At 44.1% G+C, this 18,488-nt stretch overlaps 5 protein-coding genes across 5 annotated transcripts; 2 read left to right on the plus strand and 3 right to left on the minus strand.

Moving 5' to 3' along the window:
- Positions 1–5,096: 5,096 nt before the first annotated feature.
- Positions 5,097–6,081, minus strand: PtA15_6A665 (uncharacterized protein; the record flags this gene model as incomplete). Its single annotated transcript, XM_053170394.1, has 2 exons — positions 5,097–5,552; positions 5,614–6,081. 2 exons carry the CDS (start codon positions 6,079–6,081, stop codon positions 5,097–5,099), a joined length of 924 nt encoding a protein of 307 aa, XP_053021590.1.
- Positions 6,082–8,465: 2,384 nt separating this feature from the next.
- PtA15_6A666 (uncharacterized protein) lies at positions 8,466–10,058 on the plus strand (the record flags this gene model as incomplete). Its single annotated transcript, XM_053170395.1, has 6 exons — positions 8,466–8,605; positions 9,274–9,377; positions 9,457–9,597; positions 9,690–9,712; positions 9,805–9,971; positions 10,049–10,058. 6 exons carry the CDS (start codon positions 8,466–8,468, stop codon positions 10,056–10,058), a joined length of 585 nt encoding a protein of 194 aa, XP_053021591.1.
- Positions 10,059–10,815: 757 nt separating this feature from the next.
- Positions 10,816–11,881, minus strand: PtA15_6A667 (uncharacterized protein; the record flags this gene model as incomplete). Its single annotated transcript, XM_053170396.1, has 5 exons — positions 10,816–10,880; positions 11,016–11,032; positions 11,123–11,247; positions 11,314–11,533; positions 11,727–11,881. 5 exons carry the CDS (start codon positions 11,879–11,881, stop codon positions 10,816–10,818), a joined length of 582 nt encoding a protein of 193 aa, XP_053021592.1.
- Positions 11,882–13,627: 1,746 nt separating this feature from the next.
- PtA15_6A668 (uncharacterized protein) lies at positions 13,628–15,106 on the minus strand (the record flags this gene model as incomplete). Its single annotated transcript, XM_053170397.1, has 3 exons — positions 13,628–14,013; positions 14,131–14,475; positions 14,611–15,106. The coding sequence occupies 3 exons, from the start codon at positions 15,104–15,106 to the stop codon at positions 13,628–13,630; spliced, it is 1,227 nt and encodes a 408-aa protein (XP_053021593.1).
- A 1,035-nt stretch (positions 15,107–16,141) lies between these two features.
- On the plus strand, positions 16,142–18,060 carry PtA15_6A669 (uncharacterized protein; the record flags this gene model as incomplete). Its single annotated transcript, XM_053170398.1, has 8 exons — positions 16,142–16,467; positions 16,537–16,588; positions 16,663–16,773; positions 16,853–17,021; positions 17,097–17,662; positions 17,734–17,812; positions 17,892–17,968; positions 18,034–18,060. The coding sequence occupies 8 exons, from the start codon at positions 16,142–16,144 to the stop codon at positions 18,058–18,060; spliced, it is 1,407 nt and encodes a 468-aa protein (XP_053021594.1).
- Positions 18,061–18,488: the final 428 nt, after the last annotated feature.

Below are 18,488 nucleotides of genomic sequence, written 5' to 3' on the forward strand. Positions count from 1 at the left end.
TGATTGAGGTCCTTGATGACTGAAAATCTTTTCAACTTTTTCAAATGTCCAGTTAGTGTATATACAATGGATCAAGCACACTCCTGTTATGAATTGTGCTTTGGCACAATCCAATTATGAATTGTGCTTTGGCACAATCCAATTATGAATTGTGCTTTGGCACAATCCAATTATGAATTGTGCTTTGGCACAATCCAATTATGAATTGTGCTTTGGCACAATCCAATTATGAATTGTGCTTTGGCACAATCCAATTATGAATTGTGCTTTGGCACAATCCAATTATGAATTGTGCTTTGGCACAATCCAATTATGAATTGTGCTTTGGCACAATCCAATTATGAATTGTGCTTTGGCACAATCCAACTATGAATTGTGCTTTGGCACAATCCAATTATGAATTGTGCTTTGGCACAATCCAACTATGAATTGTGCTTTGGCACAATCCAACTATGAATTGTGCTTTGGCACAATCCAACTATGAATTGTGCTTTGGCACAATCCAACTATGAATTGTGCTTTGGCACAATCCAACTATGAATTGTGCTTTGGCACAATCCAACTATGAATTGTGCTTTGGCACAATCCAACTATGAATTGTGCTTTGGCACAATCCAACTATGAATTGTGCTTTGGCACAATCCAACTATTAATTGTGCTTTGGTACACTCCTATTACAGAGTGTGCTTTGGCACAATCCTTGTGTAACACACCGGCAATGTTCCAACAGATGATGAACATTATCCTACAAAAATGCCTTGGTAAGTAAACTCTGGTGTACATGGATGATGTCATTGTGTTTCCAAAATACGCGGAAGAACATAAGGCCCACATCAAGCAAATCTTTAAACTACTGAAAGAGCATGACCTGGTAGTCTCCAAAAAAAATTTGAGTGGGTCAAAGCAGAGTTACTCTTTCTGGGACATGTGGTGAACATGTTGGGTATCAACATTAACAATCAAAAAATCAATAATATAAAAGATTGGCCAACCCCAACAAACATAACCCAGGTAAAAGGGTTTCTCAACCTTGCTACTTATTATAAACGGTTCATTATTTTTTTTTCTAAGATTGCAACTCCCTTCTGTAAGTTGACCAAAGGATCCCCTAAGAAGGGGTTGAATATTGAGTGGGGGGAGGATCAAACCATTGTGCTGTTCAAAGGCCTGAAATATCATCTCACCCAAACAATCATCCTACATCACCCAAAAGCCTTCCAACCGTTTGTCCTTGACACTGATGCTTCCGGCATGAACATTGGAGCAGTTATTCAATTTCCTTCATTCTCACTTATATTTTCAATCTCATTCAAACTCATTCACACCTCTCCTCACTTGGTTCCAGGTGTGCCTCCATCTCCCGCATGTCGTCGCTTGTGTTGTCTCACTCACAGCAACATTGCTGCTTTAGTCCTCCCTTTGTCGTCCATTATTTGTCAGCAGCTCGGCGAGATGAATACATATGGAGAGCTAGACCTATTGAGCATCTTGCCAAGAGGAATAAATGCCTCTCAACGAGATGGATTTGTACCAGATCGCCGAGAGGACTACATACATGATACCTCCCGGCAAGCTGGGCTTTGACTAGCTTGCCGGGAAGAATAATCATGGCGACCTGGTAAACTTCAGCTCTCTGGGAGGTATGTATTTCTCTTGGCGAGCTGGACTTGGGTCAATTGTCTGGGGTGTCTTGGTGTACATGTCCCTGCACGCCAAAAAATGATGGCGTACACAGGTTTTTGATTTTCAAGGATGGTGTACACACCTGTGTACACCTTTTTTGGCGTGCACATACTAAAAATTTGGTGTGCATTTAGCACAACTTATGTTGTCTTGGATCGGCCCAAGACCTAATCCGGACCCAACTCCTCATTAATGGGTTTGGGTTTGGGCAGTACATTTTCAGTTTTGTCCCAAGCCAACCCAACCCGGTGCTCACGTTGGGTCAGGTTTGGGCACCATCCTGTTTACACCCCTAAAGACCGTTGTTGAGGGGAGTGTTTGGTTTGGGCACCATCCTGTTTACACCCCTAAAGACCTTTGTTGAGGGGAGTAAACCCAACCTGTTTACACCCCTAAAGACCGTTGTTGAGGGGAGTGTTTACTCCCCTCAGTGTCCAGTACACACCTATCATTGAGGGGAGGTGGGACCTGTCTGTGCCGGTCATCAAGAGGTGGCCATTCATTGAGGGGAGTTGGCATCCCCTCCAATGACCAATTTGCAGTCATTGAGGGGAGGGGGTAATCCCCCCAATGACCAGTCTGTGCCGGTAATTGAGAGGTGTCCTCTCCTCTCAATGACTGGTGTATGCCGGTCATCCAGGAGGGTTGGCTCTCCCCTTGATGACCGGTGGGTCATCAAGACTCAAGAGGTGATTCCATTTTGAGGGGAGGAGTCATTGTGCTGGGCGGAAAGGGCGGGTACCCACCCCTTTTTTTTCTGCAAAAGCAGACACCGGCACCCACCAATGGGTACTAGGACACAGCCGCGGGTACCCGCAAATGGGTACCAGATGCCATCCCTACTCCTATTAAAGAGTGTGCTTTGGCACACTCTTATTATGGACTGTGCTTTGGCACACTCATATTATGGAGTGTGCTTTGGCACACTCCTATTAAAGAGTGTGCTTTGGCACTCACCGCCCCGGTTTCAGATTCTGGTGCACCACTTGGAGGATGAGATTCTTGAGGTGAGGCAGTCAATTGCTGCATTGCTTGGAAAGTAGATGCACAATTTCCAGTGTATTGAATTTCTCCTCCTCTTCCTTGGCCAAAACCTCCACAATTAGGTGTTCAAGGCAATTGCTGGGGTACCTGGTAATGTTGAGGTTCTTTGGGTGTTGGGTTGGGTGGATCTTCCTGGTCCATTGTTGGTCTTACCATATGACCTGCTGGGTCTGAATGGCTGAGCTACCAATATAATTGAGATGTAATAATTGTAATTTCAGCAGATTGTACATATTTTCATTGATATAATTGTGAAATATATTTCTGATTATATCACCGCCAAACGGAGCCCTAGCCACAGCTCTGGAACCACAAAAGATTTCACCTAAATTGTTACATCATCAGAACTCCCTAAATCTTGTTTGATTTTTGATTCACTTTAGTCATCACCAGTCTTATCTGCCTCAATTCTTGTTGAATTACAAAAACCACATCATTTTAGCCATCATGGACTTTGTTGATATCATATTCATCACATCATTTGATTGAGGGGGAGTGTGAGCCTGAGTCTCTTATGTGACAACAGGACACAAAGAAAAGGGGGACACTGGTTGAATTTCTGGGGATAAAGAAATACAAGCAGTGAGGAGAAGAGAAATAGAAGAGAGAAACTGAGAAGAGAGAAACTTGATCTTTTGAGTTTTGATTTAATATGGGCCAAGCTCTACCTAGAAAAGTAGGCTGCCAACTGTGCTAGAGATGCAACAGTCTCCACTCACACCAAGGAAACGGTGGTGGGATTCAGAAGTAGGATGACTACTCTGCTCTGGTTTTAAAGGTCTTAACAAGAGATAACCTATAGATCTTTTGAAGCAGAAGAGAGAAACAGAAGCAGGGAGAGAGCAGTCAAGAGCAACAGAGTTTCCTCTGAGATAAACAAGGTCAGTAGAAGAGGGTACTTACTGTCAATATCCTGTAGTGATACTGGGAGTGAAGTGGCCTCTGGTTAGTGATCCTGGGTGTCTCTGGGGTATGGTTCTGGTGTGCTGAAGTCTGTAGATCCTCCTCAGGCTGTGGGGGATCCTGACTTCGAAAATTTTCAGAGTTTGCTTACATAATTACATATGTACAAGTGGTTGGCGCGCCTGGTAGCGTTGCCACGTCACAACTGCGGATGCGCGCCATAACTCAAGAACTCAGGGAAGGAGTAGAGTTACAAAGAAGTGATAAGTTGTAACTAGGGTTAAAATTGCATGGGAAAACAGAATATGAAGTCAAAACAAGGTTATCTCTTAAGATGAAAAAGATATGAAGTAATTCATATGTAAAAAGGTAGAAAAGGCAGCTTTTAGGTCAGCTGTGTTGACTCTAAGGCTGACAGGGAGAAGAAGACACAGGAAGATGGTAGAAGATAGCAAAACTTCTGACAAGTCTAATTCTGAATGTAGAGGGATATTTCATAAAGACAGAAGTGTACAAAGTCCTCAGAGCTGATATATGTCTCCTGACAAAATCACCTGTAAGACCTAAGTCCCTCCAAAGAAGTCCTTTAGCCCCCCTCCAGTAGGTACTTAGTTCAGTTAGGCCGGCTGTGCGCTTGTGGGAGGTGAATAAATGTTTGAGAGTTATTGTTGAGTTGTTTTTCAAAGCATCTATTTTTATTGTTCAAATTATTCATTACATACTGGTTCTTTCCTTTCTGCTTGTATGTAGGGTCTGGAGTGTAGGTTAGGGGGTGGCTGTTATAACCTAACAGGTTAGGTTGGAAATGGAGACACTCCCCCCCCCCCCCATTGAGACCAGTTTAGGCCTTTGGGAAGAAGCTGTAGTAGTACTGCTGCAGAGCTTGCTCCTACACTGCATGGCATTATGGTTGAATGATGTCACATCAGTCCTATTTGGCACCTTGTTTCTATTTTGAGCCCACTATCCGGTCATGGTATGTGTATTTATTTGTGAAGGAGTATATTTAGAGCTGGATCCCTTGCAATACCCACTGATACAACATCATTACAGGAAGTATACCTTTCCCAACTGGAATGCAGGCCTCAAAATCTCACTGATGTATCCTGCACCATTAATTGAAAACCAGCTAGGTTATTCAGGTAGCTTGGTCAAGTGTTACAGAAATCAATCCTACCGGAAAGTTTCCATTGCAAGTAGAAAATGAGGTTTATTTGAATGTTTGTTCTTTCTTCTTTTCACCCAAAGAACAACAATTTGTTCTGCTTGAATATACAAATTCCAGTTTCATTTCTATCACAGGCAAACAAACACAAGCTCTATAAATAAGTTCTTCTAAAGCAAAATCACAAAGTATATTTACATAAGACAAAAAAAAAATCATTTCACTATTTACATGAGACTAGGTATTCTGTGGGTATAGACAGGTATTGTTTTATTCTATATACAAAGGTGTTCCAAAACTGTTAATCAGAATTTCTAGGTGGTCTGGTTGTTATTGACTTAATGTAAGCAAGATATGTTTCAAGGTGGATGGCATCTTTTGCCTTGAGGTTACGACGTTGAAGACGACACAAGCTTTCTAGATACGCAGGGGCATAACAGTCTATTGGAAGCTTCTTGGGTGCTTCGCTACCTTCTTCAAAATCAAGCGGCTCAATAATAGTACTATCTCTTCGGAGTCTACGAGCTACAGTAATTCGAGATTTTGGTTTTGTAATCTGGCGAACCGCTTCATCTACCTGATGGACCAATTGAGTGTATTCTGCGCTTCGCCATCTTGGAATGATCCTCTTGCGGCGGGGGTGGGGAGAGTCCTCATCTTCATAGTCGGAAACACATGCAACCGGCCTGAACAGTTCAACGAAGCCGGAGTCTTTGGGATAGATACGCTTAGCAGCCTTGCTACGGAGAACAGCAATCTGAGGGAGAAGATATCAGACGAAGTAAATTTTTTTGTGATAGATATTGGGTGTGGCGTACCTTCTTCCTCTCTGCCTTTCGTCTCAATAGATCTCTATCAGCTGCCGTCGGAGGAGATATGATGGGTCCAGTTGATTGAGGTCCTTCCTTCAATTGCTTCAAATATAACATCCACATTGTTGTCAACCACCTCTCAAAAACCCCTTGGATATCTTCTTCAATCTCGCGGTAATATCCATGGCGAGTTTGGTACCAGGCGCTCCATTGCTTTATCAGGATTGAAGCCGTAACCGAGTTCCATTCCGAACTTGAGAGAGCTCTGATGTTCCACTCAAAAGTGATTCGAGGGAAGCCTTGAGATCGGAATTCGTTGTTGCAAGTCTGCTTGGTTTGTGAGCAGATTGGCACGTAACTTGACTCCTGTGAAAGGACCGTGGCTGCTGTATAGTGAGCAGGGCGTATTACTTGTTTGGCTGCAAGCCGCTTCTGGGCTGCAGAAAGGTTTCGTTGTTGGCGACGCGAGTTCATCCAGACAGAAAATTCTTCCGCTGACGGTGGAGCGGGTATGTAAGCGGTTGAGGTGAGGGTCAAATCCCATCATGTGTTTGATGAACTGAGTTACCGAACGTGACAACGCGCTGGCAGGGTGGGGGAGAGGACGAGATACTTCAACGCGGGAAACCTGGCTTTGCTGATAAGTTGATTTCTTTCGTTCGGCACGGCGCCTTGACTGAGTGTGCAGGCGAGCAGTGGATTCTCCGACAGCTAAAGACAGATAATTTTAAGAATTGTTAGGCACATCTTACATTCCAGAATCTACAATGAGAACACCCTACAGATACGGTTCCCCAAAGGCGAATCCATGGCCGTGGCGCTTGAGTCTGAGGAGTTCGATCTATCTTTTGGCATTGTTGAGGTCGCTTCTACGTATGGAAGAATTGTGCATTAAGTTTAGGAGAGAATCTCTCGACTTGAATATAACATACCTTTCAAAAATTGATCACTTCAACGGAGCCAGAAGGGTACAGGGGGAGAAAAGCAAGAAAGTGACTGTGTAGGAATCAAGCTCTTATCATCAACCCCTTATGTTAGCACAGTTTCGAGAGCTACCAACAAAATCATCTAGTATACCTATCAGAAAGTGATATCTTTGAATCAGAGCCAGAAGCGTCGAAGGCCAGCAAAGCCAGAAAAGCGAAGGAGTGAGGCCTAGGAATCGAGCTCACACAATAAATTTGAGATATTGATAGACACAGTGTTGAGACCTACCAACGAGATGACCTTGTCATTTGAGCCATTTGCACGGTATAGTACCTCCTTTGACAAAACACCAAGACTGTGAGACGAGATACCACCTTTGTCTTCTCAACAAAGGTCACGTAGACACAACTGTCCATTGTACTATATTCATGTGCCTTTGCATACAATCATCCCCAACTCTGATGCTGTGAAGCTACAAAGCGTTAGCAGAACAGGGGTGGTAAGCAATAGACATGTACTTGGCCAAGTGCCAAATCAAGGCAAGTAAAACGGAGTAAAGAAGATGTGATGCCCCCGCGACGCGGATCCAATAACGTATGAATGGGAAGTTCTACATAGCTTCTCGCCTTAGCCTCACAGTATTGAAACTGCTACGCTATTGCTATTGGCCGCGGGAGTGAGGTGCTAAATTGTGCTCACCGGTCATTCGTGGATTTGACATACTAACCCATCACAGTTGGGAAAAATCAAGCAACGAGTTCTCTCCCCTTGAGACAATTCGGCGTCATACGTGCCAAGCTGCTCATCTACATATTGCCTTCCTTGTCTTGCGCAAGGGCATATTTATGTACTTAGGGTGTTCAAAGTTGACTTGCATAAAATCATAACACCATAAAATCATAAAATTCTAAGCTGAAAAAATATGTTGCACCCAAGCACTCAAATTAAAACAACATTTCTAGAATGGTACATATGAAATCATCACTTGAAAGTTTTATGATTTTATGATTTTATGCATTGAAAATTTTATGATTTCAACTTTGAACACCCTTACTTTGTTCTGTCTTCAGAAAGGTCAAAGTTTTTTTAATAGTACAATTATGGTGTTCAAAGTTGGTTTGCATAATTTTATGCATGCATAAATCATAAAATCATAAAATCTTTTTTGCAGGGGATATGACTGTCTGATTATGTAATACAAAATTTCCTCACCAAAATATTTTTATGATTTTATGATTTATGCATGCATAAAATTATGCAAACCAACTTTGAACACCATAAATGGATCTGCTTGGGACCCAATGTTTTTACGTTAATACTTGCAGCCCCCGGAATAGTGCCCGGCGGCCTGGATGTAAAGGCTGGAGTCATCCAGTGGATTGAGTTATAGGAAGATTTGTATTCTCTCAATGGCTTATGGGACACTGCGTGACCTTTGCTTCTCTTTTCCTTGTGATTTTGTATTTGGAAGGCCTTGATGGAGTCAACCATTTCCATCGCGGGACTGTTAGATGTATGTAGATTGTACATACGAAGGCTGATTTTACGAAGCGGGTTGTTGGTTTTTAAAGACCATCTGGGTTGAAAGCGGCCTGCATCACACTTGGACTCTGTGAAAGGTCGATCCCGTGTGACAGGAACGCGATCGGACGAAGGATGTCGAAGAAAATGAGCAGCGCGCCCGAATGCGTGACTCACAATCGACTTCGCCCTCCGGATATGTCCATCCACGACGATTGCACGATATCCACGCTGAACGGAACCGACGATACCCAGCTGTAGAAGAACACCCCCCACGACCTCTCGCCCTCCCGTAATCCTCCCGATCGAGGCCGTGTCCAGCGACGGACAAATCCGTGGAAACAAAAGAGTCCCCTCTTCGAAATAAACCTCGCTCGGCCATCGTTGACCGTCCGTGGCCGGCTAGAGAAATGTCAGCCCGGCATGCGTTCGGCCGCCGCCAGCAATGGGAGTCGCCGATGGAGGGTGGAATGGCGAGTGCAATTGGGGCCTATGCGGTCCATTCGCGATTCCTGGGCGTCAACCCTACGGTTCCTCACGACTTAATCGCGTGAGCTTAGAAATCTCCTCATTCATCACCCCTTTAATGATCAAGCTAAATGAATACTTCTTTGTGACTTTAAAAAATTTCGTTGTTTCGCATCGACCACTTTAGTTCGATGCTTTTCTGTCTGGTCTTCGCCGGATTGGCAGGCGGTTGCGTCTTCCTCGGAAGAAATCCTTTGCTCCGAACTATCTCCATGTACACCCTCTTCGCCGCCTCCTGTTTCCTCTTCTTGGCTTTCGCTATTCGCGCGGGGATATCAAACTCTTCAAGTCCTAAAAAATCTAGCTACATTGCTGAATCTCTCTTCCTCGTTTTCGCAGAGTTTTCTATCGTAAGTTTTTTTAGTCAAGTTCTCGCCTCTTTTGCTCAATCCATTGATCAGATCCCCTCTCAAATATTCTTAGCTGGATGTATGGATGATGCGGATGCGAGACGAGTTGATAGACTTTTACGATGCTGTAAGCCGTGCATTTAGACTCTAACCTTTGTTCCTATAACATCCCCCCCCCCCCAAGAAAAACCAACGCTAACTGCTCTCATACTTCGGGCATTATTGTTTTTTGACGGAATGTGAAGTCATACAACCTCGACTTGCGCGGCCCGAAAGATTGGAAATCGGTTCTGAATGCATTCAAAAAACATGCGGAGACCCGATGTGTGCTCGTGACCAGAACGATCATCGTGCCTCTATGCGTGATCCTGTACATCGTAGGCTACGCGACTTTACCGAATCCTGAGGATGGTGTACAAGCCGGACGACGTGGTGCCACCCGAGGTCTGCATATCCTTCCGCCCGGTGTCCCCAGCTAGCCTCGCGCATTTGCCCCACTCTAACACTTCCTTATCCCACACAGAGGTTGCTAGCTTCACGGTATTTATTGTGCTTTGCACAATGCAAGCCGTCAGTCTTAAGCATGCCTGCTTCCAGCAACCACCTTGGATACCGTACACGATTCTCTTCGGGATAGCTCTCTTGCTATGGCTGCCGGCAATATGTGATTAAATCTCTCCAAATACCATTCAATTGTTTGTTTTTGCCTATTTCAGACAGGACCAGAGAGGAACTAATCGTACCCCTGTCTCAAAGATGCGTTTTGTCTTCTGGCCGTCGTAAGCACTCACATATCTCCCGCCTGAAAGGCTCCCAAGCTTGTGCCAATTGGCGATTAACTGGACGAACTTCTTCTGCATGGCACAATAAGGCACTCGATAGCTCATCCTTCGTCCGATCGAAAACCTTCTTTTACGTTGGTTTCGGCTTCGCCCACGCTCTGGCGATTGGCATACTGATTGCCATGCATCGACAGAAGCGGATGTGGGAGTACGAACTCGGCCAGGAAAAAGAACATCCTGAGCCTGAGGTCGAGGAGTCAGTTTCTCTTTTCCTCCTAGGACTAACTACTTGTCTAACTGACCCTCGGTCTCAACATCTTTTGCATTCCTCAGGGTCGCTTAAACAGTACACCACCCCACTAGTATATCACCCTTCTCACCCAATCTTCCTCACTTCTTGGACTAAAACTCGCAATTATGCTCGCTCAGTTACAATATATATCAGTTCCACCTCATCCATAAAAATCAAGACATATTGTTTTACACCTGACATACCTTGTTCGTCTGCATCTTCTTGTGTGTGTACTACTCTGTTGTTTTTTTCGTATTTAACCAGGCAAGAAACGAGTGAAATCAACTTTCCAGTCAAAACTGCGCGAGGTGAAGTCTAGGAAGGAATGTGAGGTCCAGTATTGAATCGTCTTCTGTAAACAGACATAGAAAGCACTTTAATCTAGCAAGATAATCGATATTTGCCCGCATCGTACAGGCATGTGTTTTATCTGAGTTGACAGATTTTCGGATCCCTTTCCTTTGGAGCGCACAAGCTTCATAAAGTCCCTCGTCAACGAAAGAAATCATACACATCACATTAATACAGCCTCCAACACTACCAACCCCATGAATGATTTTTAAAAACATATTGTCATACGGAGATGTTCATGCAGAGCATAATACAACAAAGAGAAGGAAGAAAAAAAACCCACAGGCTGGTTTATTATTTGGCTTAGGAAACGGCTGGAAATAATGATAGTGGTACAACACCTAGCTTAACCTATATATACCATTGGCAAGATTATAAGACTAGGTGGGAGAGAGAAGATGATGCCTGGGAGAGGTCGATGAGAATGATCGTTGTCGGATAGAGTCAAACGAGCGGACTAGTCAGCGGGTAAGATTCGTCGAGGAAGTTCGTCAGGACCCCTGGTGAATCCGGCTTGATAGGCTAATTCCCAGGCTCTCTGGACATCAGGCTCGTCGTTCTCGGTAATTATTATTTTATCGTCATCTTCCTCTGCTTCTTCACCACATCTTGTTTCGAATTCATTTGCTTCTTCCATTTGATGTTCGCATTCTCGACTGTTCATTCCAGTTGAGCTAAACCGGCAAGCCGTTAATATTTCAGCAAGCCCTGCTATGTACATCGTTTTCTGCTGGTAAAGAAACAAAGTGATGGAAGATACTTACTGTATGCTCAGTCGACTCAGAGACTCAGTGGTTGCAAGTTCACGCTCCCGGTGCAAGTTTTGCTCCTGTAATCTGATCGATTGTGACATTGACATGCCAGCCAACAAGGAGTCGGATGTAGGAACCTAGGGGAAAAAGAAAACCAAATGAGAGCTGATTCTGAGGCTAGAACGGAGAGGGGAACGACGAACAAATGATTGTTCCTGGATTAGCCGTTTCTTGAACCCCACAATCCCTTCAGAACCGATGCTCCGCGCCTGGTTGTCATTCCGATAGAAAGGCTGGGTCGAGGTAGATGTAGAAGGGGTGGGATCTTCGTTGGTGGATTGAGATAACTGGTTCAAGCGAGTTAATATCTTGCTTTCAAATTGTTTCAATATTAGAGCGGTTTCAGAAGTCTCTGGGAACCCACTGCAAAATTATCATCGTTTGCGTATCAAGTTCCACAAAGTGGATTGAACATTTTGTTTTTATCAGTCGATTTTTCAGATTTATATTATCAGAGTGAATGTGAATTAAAAAAAAGCAAAATAAGCAACTATCAGTACGCATCTCTTTTATGGCAGTTGGGCTATGATAATACCTAGATACATAAATAACTTACGAGGTTGCAAGGGTCCTTTGACATGATTCTAAACTCTTCTGTAGTTGCTGAGGAGAGCTATTTCTGATCGAGAGGTCCTGTTCCTTGAGTCTTTGTTGGAGCGATTTCTTGATGAAAGGGGACTGTGTCTGATGGCCACGCTGGGAAGGTCTCATGTTGAGGGAGATGAGTAGAGATGTTGCAGGTGAAGAGCCGATTGTCAACGGATGCCAACCGAGGAGTTCTTATGTATGCGCCGAGGTGATTTTGCATAACCCCGTATGCAATTTCGAAGGTCCGGCCGCGTATCGCACCTCCTGACCTCGGATTTCAGATAGTGTTTCAACTTTGAGGATCATCATCAACCCTGTCAATCCGGACTTGGTGATCATAAGCGGGCATAATGAAATCGACAAAGCAAACAAACAATAAAATACATATTCCAGAGCCTCGAGTCGTTTGAGCCCCTCTGATCCACATTTCATATGACCCAGGAGCCAGGATGGGTGCAGAACGGGGACAAACAATTGCAATTACAAGTTTGCTCCTGAGTCCTCTCATTTTTTTCCTTGAAGTATATATCTTGTCTTAGTGTTTTTTCCAGGTGTTTCACACAAAGAGACCTTCAAACTCTTGACGCAGATATGCACTTGTATGTATTCCAAGCTATTCCAACTGAACAAAGCTGAATCAAGGTGAACAACATATGGGCCAGAAAAATGTGGAAGGCTCAATATTTATCCGCGCTTCATTTCCGTGACACACCGTCAGATGATTTTGTGGGTCTCAGCCACACTATTGGACAAGGGCATGTCAAGAATTGACAGGTCTTGTGAAGAGTAATGTTTCATATGAATACATATATTGAACTCCTGTGTGCAGTTGCAGTATCTAGATGCATGTTGCAGGCCAAACAAAGTGGCTTCATTGAAATTTTGCAAATGAAGTGTGTACCCGGTCACATCCTGATTCCTCCCACATCCAAAATCTTGACGGACTGATTGTGGAGCCCGTTTGTTGTGTCATAGACTCATAACCAAGCATCATCAATCATTTTGTGTGGCAAACTTGCCCCTCCGCAAAAATCAAGATTTCACCATGTTATCACCTGATTTCAGCATACTTCCAAAATTTGGCTACAGCAAACTCAGATGTGGCCTTATTGAATTTATCAGATTGAAACACAGTGTTACAGATGAGTTTTATGCAACTACATAGAACTCAGTCATTTGGTACACACTTTATAGTAGGACAGTTCACATCTGAAACTTTAGAGACTCTCCTGATTGGTTGTGTTGCTGATGTAACAAACCTCTAGCACAACACTCCAGCCAATTTTTTACATAGGCATGCTGATGGTGTATCAACTGTTGAGATACTAGAGTATCTCTATACTTTGTGTATGCTTCTATGCTCTTCACCCACAACTCAGCCTGTATACTAGTCACGTATAGTCATGGATGTTAAAGGTTGCCAGGTTAAATGGGATATTGATTGTATCTTGTACTGCAATTTACTTTGTATGGCCATGATGACAAAACATGTGTTGAATAATTAAATAGTGATGGAGTGTGTTTTGGTGATCTAATAGTGGTTTAAATGTAAATAACAGCAGAAATGACCATGTTTATAAGATTAGGGCCCTGTTTGTTGGTGTTATTATTAATGCAAAATAACTGTGGTAAAATCCAGTGAATTATTTGAAAGAATTCATTTTTTATGGTAAGAATTTTCACATTTCATGAGTTTCTTTTTAATTATCAAACCAAATTATGATTTAACACACTGGGCCTGGAAGTGGATCTACACTTCTTGGTGATATGTATGAATTTTTTGGCAAGAAGGGTATCTTGGCACACTCCTAGATGATCTTTTGAAAGCTCAAGCTTGGGACTGTCCTCATTTTTTTGAATCATGTAATTCTAGTCCCACTGCAGCTCCAATGCGTTTCTATGATTTAAATTTAACGGAGTATAAAAATTACGACACATTGAAGAAAGATCATCATAAATGTTTTGGACATGCGTAAAGAGTTTTTCTCGGTGCACGGGGGTGGCTCCCTTGGTGTTGAGCAACAGAAAGCTTTGAATTCGTTTCACACTGATGTCCGTCTGCGCGCCAGTCTCCAGGAACTCAAATAGGCCGGTATCTCCACTTCGAACCTTAGTTTGAGAGACTTGATTGACCAATAATTTCCTTCTGATTTTGTTATTTTTAAATGGGCTCATCTCCGTTTGAATGAATTTCAGCATCTGAATGATTGAATGCACTTTTTCTTGCCAAATATCCATCTCACGTCTGGCGTCTTCTACTCAATTATCAATCAGAAACAATTCACGTCAACAATCAAATTTACCTCGAGTCTATGCATAATTCCCAGCATTCTTTGAGTTCAAGACTAAATTTAACACAATAATTAACTTACTGTAATATCTGGAAGCCGACGAAATCATTGCTTTCAAACATTCCAAAATCTCAATTTTAACTAATCTGAAAATGGGCAGAGATGCGTATGTTTTGTAGATTTTCAACTCGTTGTTTAGATAGGTGTTTGCAACGAGATTGGGTTGGTTTGAACCTATGCGACTGCTATAAACATCGCAGATAAAATTCTGTACCAGATGCGCAAACGTCTCTGGTGTTTGTTTGTATTTCATTTCCTCGGACGCGAACCGTGTTAAAAGGAGATACAAATCTTCAGGCGCAAGAAATGGAACCTCTAGATATATGATCGCGTTAACAATTTGTGTGATACCGAGTTCTAGTTCTCCTGCGTAAGAAATAAGAGTCAAAGCGGATTTTTGCAGTGATATTAAACAGTGAGAATCAGCATGAGTTGGAGCCACGTTCTATATCCATCAAACAAATTCTGAAGAATATGATGATTAGTGCAGGGGATCCTTACCAATAAAATATGCAACTTCAGGCATTGATTTCCATTGGTTAAGTTTGTCCATTTGGTCCAGTTGAAGCTGATTGATACTTGGATTAACTGTGGGATGCCCTATGGTATGATCTTTGCGCGACTCTTTTCGGAATTCTCGTTCTGGAGCAGTCGTACTACTTTTACCCTTTGAGGCAATCTGAGGATAGACTCGTCCAAAGCAGCACTGCCGCGAAGTGTCTCTTCCTAAGCTTTTGAGAACTAGTTTTGACGCTATATGAGCCATCTTGGACGTAGTATCTTTCAGTGTTGATTTAGATCTAGACAGTGGGTCATCCAGACGATGACTGGCACTTGAAGTAATTGATATGGGTTGTTGAAGAGGTTCGGGCAGGGAGTAGGTAGCATGCAGTCCTGGCAGTCCTGGCAGACTGCCTACACTTACTTTGACATAAGTTAGTATGAGAAATGAGTAGAAGTATGTCAAAATCGCGCTTGTGGCTCGCGAATATTTCATTGGATCCTATGATGATGATGAGAATCAGTTGCGGATAAGACAGCCCTTCGAAGGTCAGAAATACCGAAGACTTTATAGCTCTAGCGTCTGTTGGGGCACGCTGATGACAAGCTGGAATTATGGACGGGAGGACTCACTGCGGATGATGTCAAGCCATCTGATATACTTTTTTGACATTCTAAAGTTAGAAACACCGAACGGAAGACACCGACGTTTTCTCGTTTCATCCTTAGCACCCATACATACAAGGCGACGCCGCGCGATCAGTGGGATAAATCAGGATAAATGAACGTCAGACCACTCGGAAGGTTTGATACCTCTGACAGTAGCACCAAGTCTCTGCGGACGGAGATCAACGAAGCTTGTGTGAAGATCGAGCGCCTGCAACCGCATGTGCAAGATTATTTTATCCTTAGGAAAAAGAGCCAAGATGGATGAAAAGAGGAGAACAAGTAAGTTCAAATGCAGTGCATGAAAAGAAATCAAGTGTTTCATTTTACCGAGGTCGTGCGTCATGCGCGGTGCACTGGAAAACGGGGATGGCCATTATTGAGGTTCGATGGTACATAAGCTTCCCTTTCACCCTCGCGATCTACATAGGGCGCCAATCTCGTACAATTGAAGGCTGCTTCCGCGTTGTTGGAAGCCCCAGAGGGCCCCACTATTACGTGATATTCAAAAAAGATGGGCCTGTCGGAGCTCTGCCGGGCCGCCGGCCCTTGCCGGCCATTTCAAAAATTTAAACCCAGTATATGTGTGTTTGTACGTGTTGTTAACCATGCATGTCTTGCATATTAAATATGTATCGTGCCCCCCGGAAGGTCTGGTGCACTGGTGTGTACGCCGCCCTGCCGCCGGGTGGAGTAGAAATAGCAGTTGTCTCGCCAAAGACTTGCAGACAATCTCCATATCATCTTTCCACCAGACATATTTTCTGGGTCGGCTTCGACTTCTCCATCTGACATACCAAGTTTTCTCCATTATTCTTTCGGCAAGATATACCAACCCTTTGAACGAACTTTTTGATTTAAAGAGATGTCTGAATCTAACAGAAAACTATCGCCACGAAATCACCCTCTACCCCGGAGCCCGTTGACCCGAGCCATCCATTCCGAAGGCTCTGGGTTACAAGACATAACCACCGCAACTTTCGGCCCAGCAGTTGGGCCGGATATCACCGTCTCGACTACCTTCCGTATCCAGCCTCCATCCGATCTCGTCGCTCTTCAGCAGAAACTTGGAGAGTTACACGCGCACTCAGGTCTCAGCTCCAACAATGCCAATACCCCCAGCTTGTCCGGTCCAGGGGACTCGTCCCACTCTACTAGATCTCCTCTGGGGAGTTTACACGCTTATAGGAGGTAGGCGCTCATATGTCCGGATTGCTTATTTTGCCTTTTCTCAGTGTTGACTTGAAGATTGTTATATAGACATTCGCAACCGGTCTTGGCCCAGACAGAAAAAACTCTCGGGAGCATTTTGGTATATGAATCTTCCACTTTGTTGTGTTCAACAATAACATTTCTGATCCAACGTATTTCTTCCTAACCTTTCAGAACGGGGAAGTTTTGGTTTATTCCTCCGGGCTGTCAGCCGCTTTTGCTGCACTTATGCACCTCAGTCCAGACGTGATCGCGATCCGTGATGGTTATCGAGGCTGCCATGAAGTACGTCTGTTGGAAATTTGATTGGTTTCACCCCATGATTTGAGAGCCAGCTGCTAATGCATCGCCTTGCCCATCTCAGACAATTAAGCGATACTGCCAATTAAGGGGCATGAATGAAAGGAACTCAGTGGAAGTCAAAGTGATTGATCTTGATGATGCATACCCCCTTCCGGAAAGCGGGTTGAGGGTTCTCGTGTGGCTCGAAACTCCAGTCAATCCCACCGGAGAGTGTCGCGATATTCAAGCTTGTTGAGTGATCTAATACTGTCGACCGCTTTAACATATTGTCGTCGCTGATTGAACTCTTCCCCACGCGTGCCCAGATGCTCGAAAAGTTCGACAATGCTCAGCGGGTTCCGAACTGCTGGTCGATTCGACGCTTGCACCCCCACCGTTATCGAATCCGTTTGCCTTTGGGGCCGACCTGGTCTTGTACAGTGGCTCGAAGTACTTCGGCGGCCACTCTGACACGCTCTGCGGAATCCTTGTGACGCACAAGTCAAACCCATCTCGCTGGCGCCGGTTATGGAACGACCGGACGCACCTCGGCATGCTCCCCGGCTCACTCGAAAGCTGGCTGCTCTTGCGCTCAATCAAAACACTCCAGCTTCGTGTTATCCATCAGTCCGATACCGCCACCCGATTGGCTGTTTGGCTGAACAGCCTCACCGAAAGAGACTATCGCTCCGACACCGATCCTGACGAGACCCGCCGACTAGTCACGCGTGTCTGGCACTCTTCCTTCCAGGACGGCGGCCGTTGGGTTGGCTTTGATTCACAAACCAACGCACCTCGTCAAATGATGGGGGGCGGCTCACCTTGCTTCTCCTTCATGCTCCGACGGGCCATCCATGCCAAATGGCTTCCATACCTCACCCAGCTTTTTATTGTAAGATGATTCATCCTCTCTTCTCCAGAATATTTAACCTGATCCCTCTTCTCACTTTTGCCCATAAATAGCCAGCCACATCTGTAGGCGGGGTAGAATCACTCATTCAGCACCAAGTCCAAGCCGAGCCTTCCGCAGACCCTCGAATCGGTGAGTAAAGATCTTTCCGTGTCTTTCAGAGCCTCATGTGGGCCAGCGGTTTAGTTGCTGATCGAGACACTCCCAACAGTCCGAATAAGTGTGGGCTTGGAAGACTTTCAGGATTTGAAGAATGACCTCATTCAAGCATTTGATAAAGTTATCAGGGTGAGTGGAATCGATAGACCGTATTTCGAGAATAGTCTCAGCTCACCAAGTCTGCTTATATCTAGTACGAACGCCACCACAGCAAATTGTGATTGGGTTTTCAACCGCATCATTCAAGCACATCTACTCGATCTCATCTGCTGGCAATGATGTTCCTGAAGGGTGTCTACCCAAGTACCAAAAGCCGGCTAGCCTTGCTAAAATTTAAAATCCTTCTATCCGATCAAGATCAAGTAGGAGATTGTGGTTTGCTTACATCTAACGAAACTGTCCACGATAAAAAAACAAATCACAAAAACCCCTGTGCTGTTTCTCATGCCAAATTTAGGACTGCCTGATTATCTTGAATATCTAGCTATAGTTGAATATACATACACGTAAAGAATTGTGCTTGAAGTTTCGGCAACTTTGTAGCACTAACTTGTATGCTTCTTGTTAATGAGAAAAGAGAACGAGTCTATCATGAACTTTGCGCCCTCTACTCTTTGGCAAAATAATGCATGTTGTCAACCTCCATGCA

The sequence above is a fragment of the Puccinia triticina genome, chromosome 6A (assembly GCF_026914185.1).
Source record: "Puccinia triticina chromosome 6A, complete sequence".
NCBI classification, from domain to species: Eukaryota; Fungi; Basidiomycota; class Pucciniomycetes; order Pucciniales; family Pucciniaceae; genus Puccinia; species Puccinia triticina.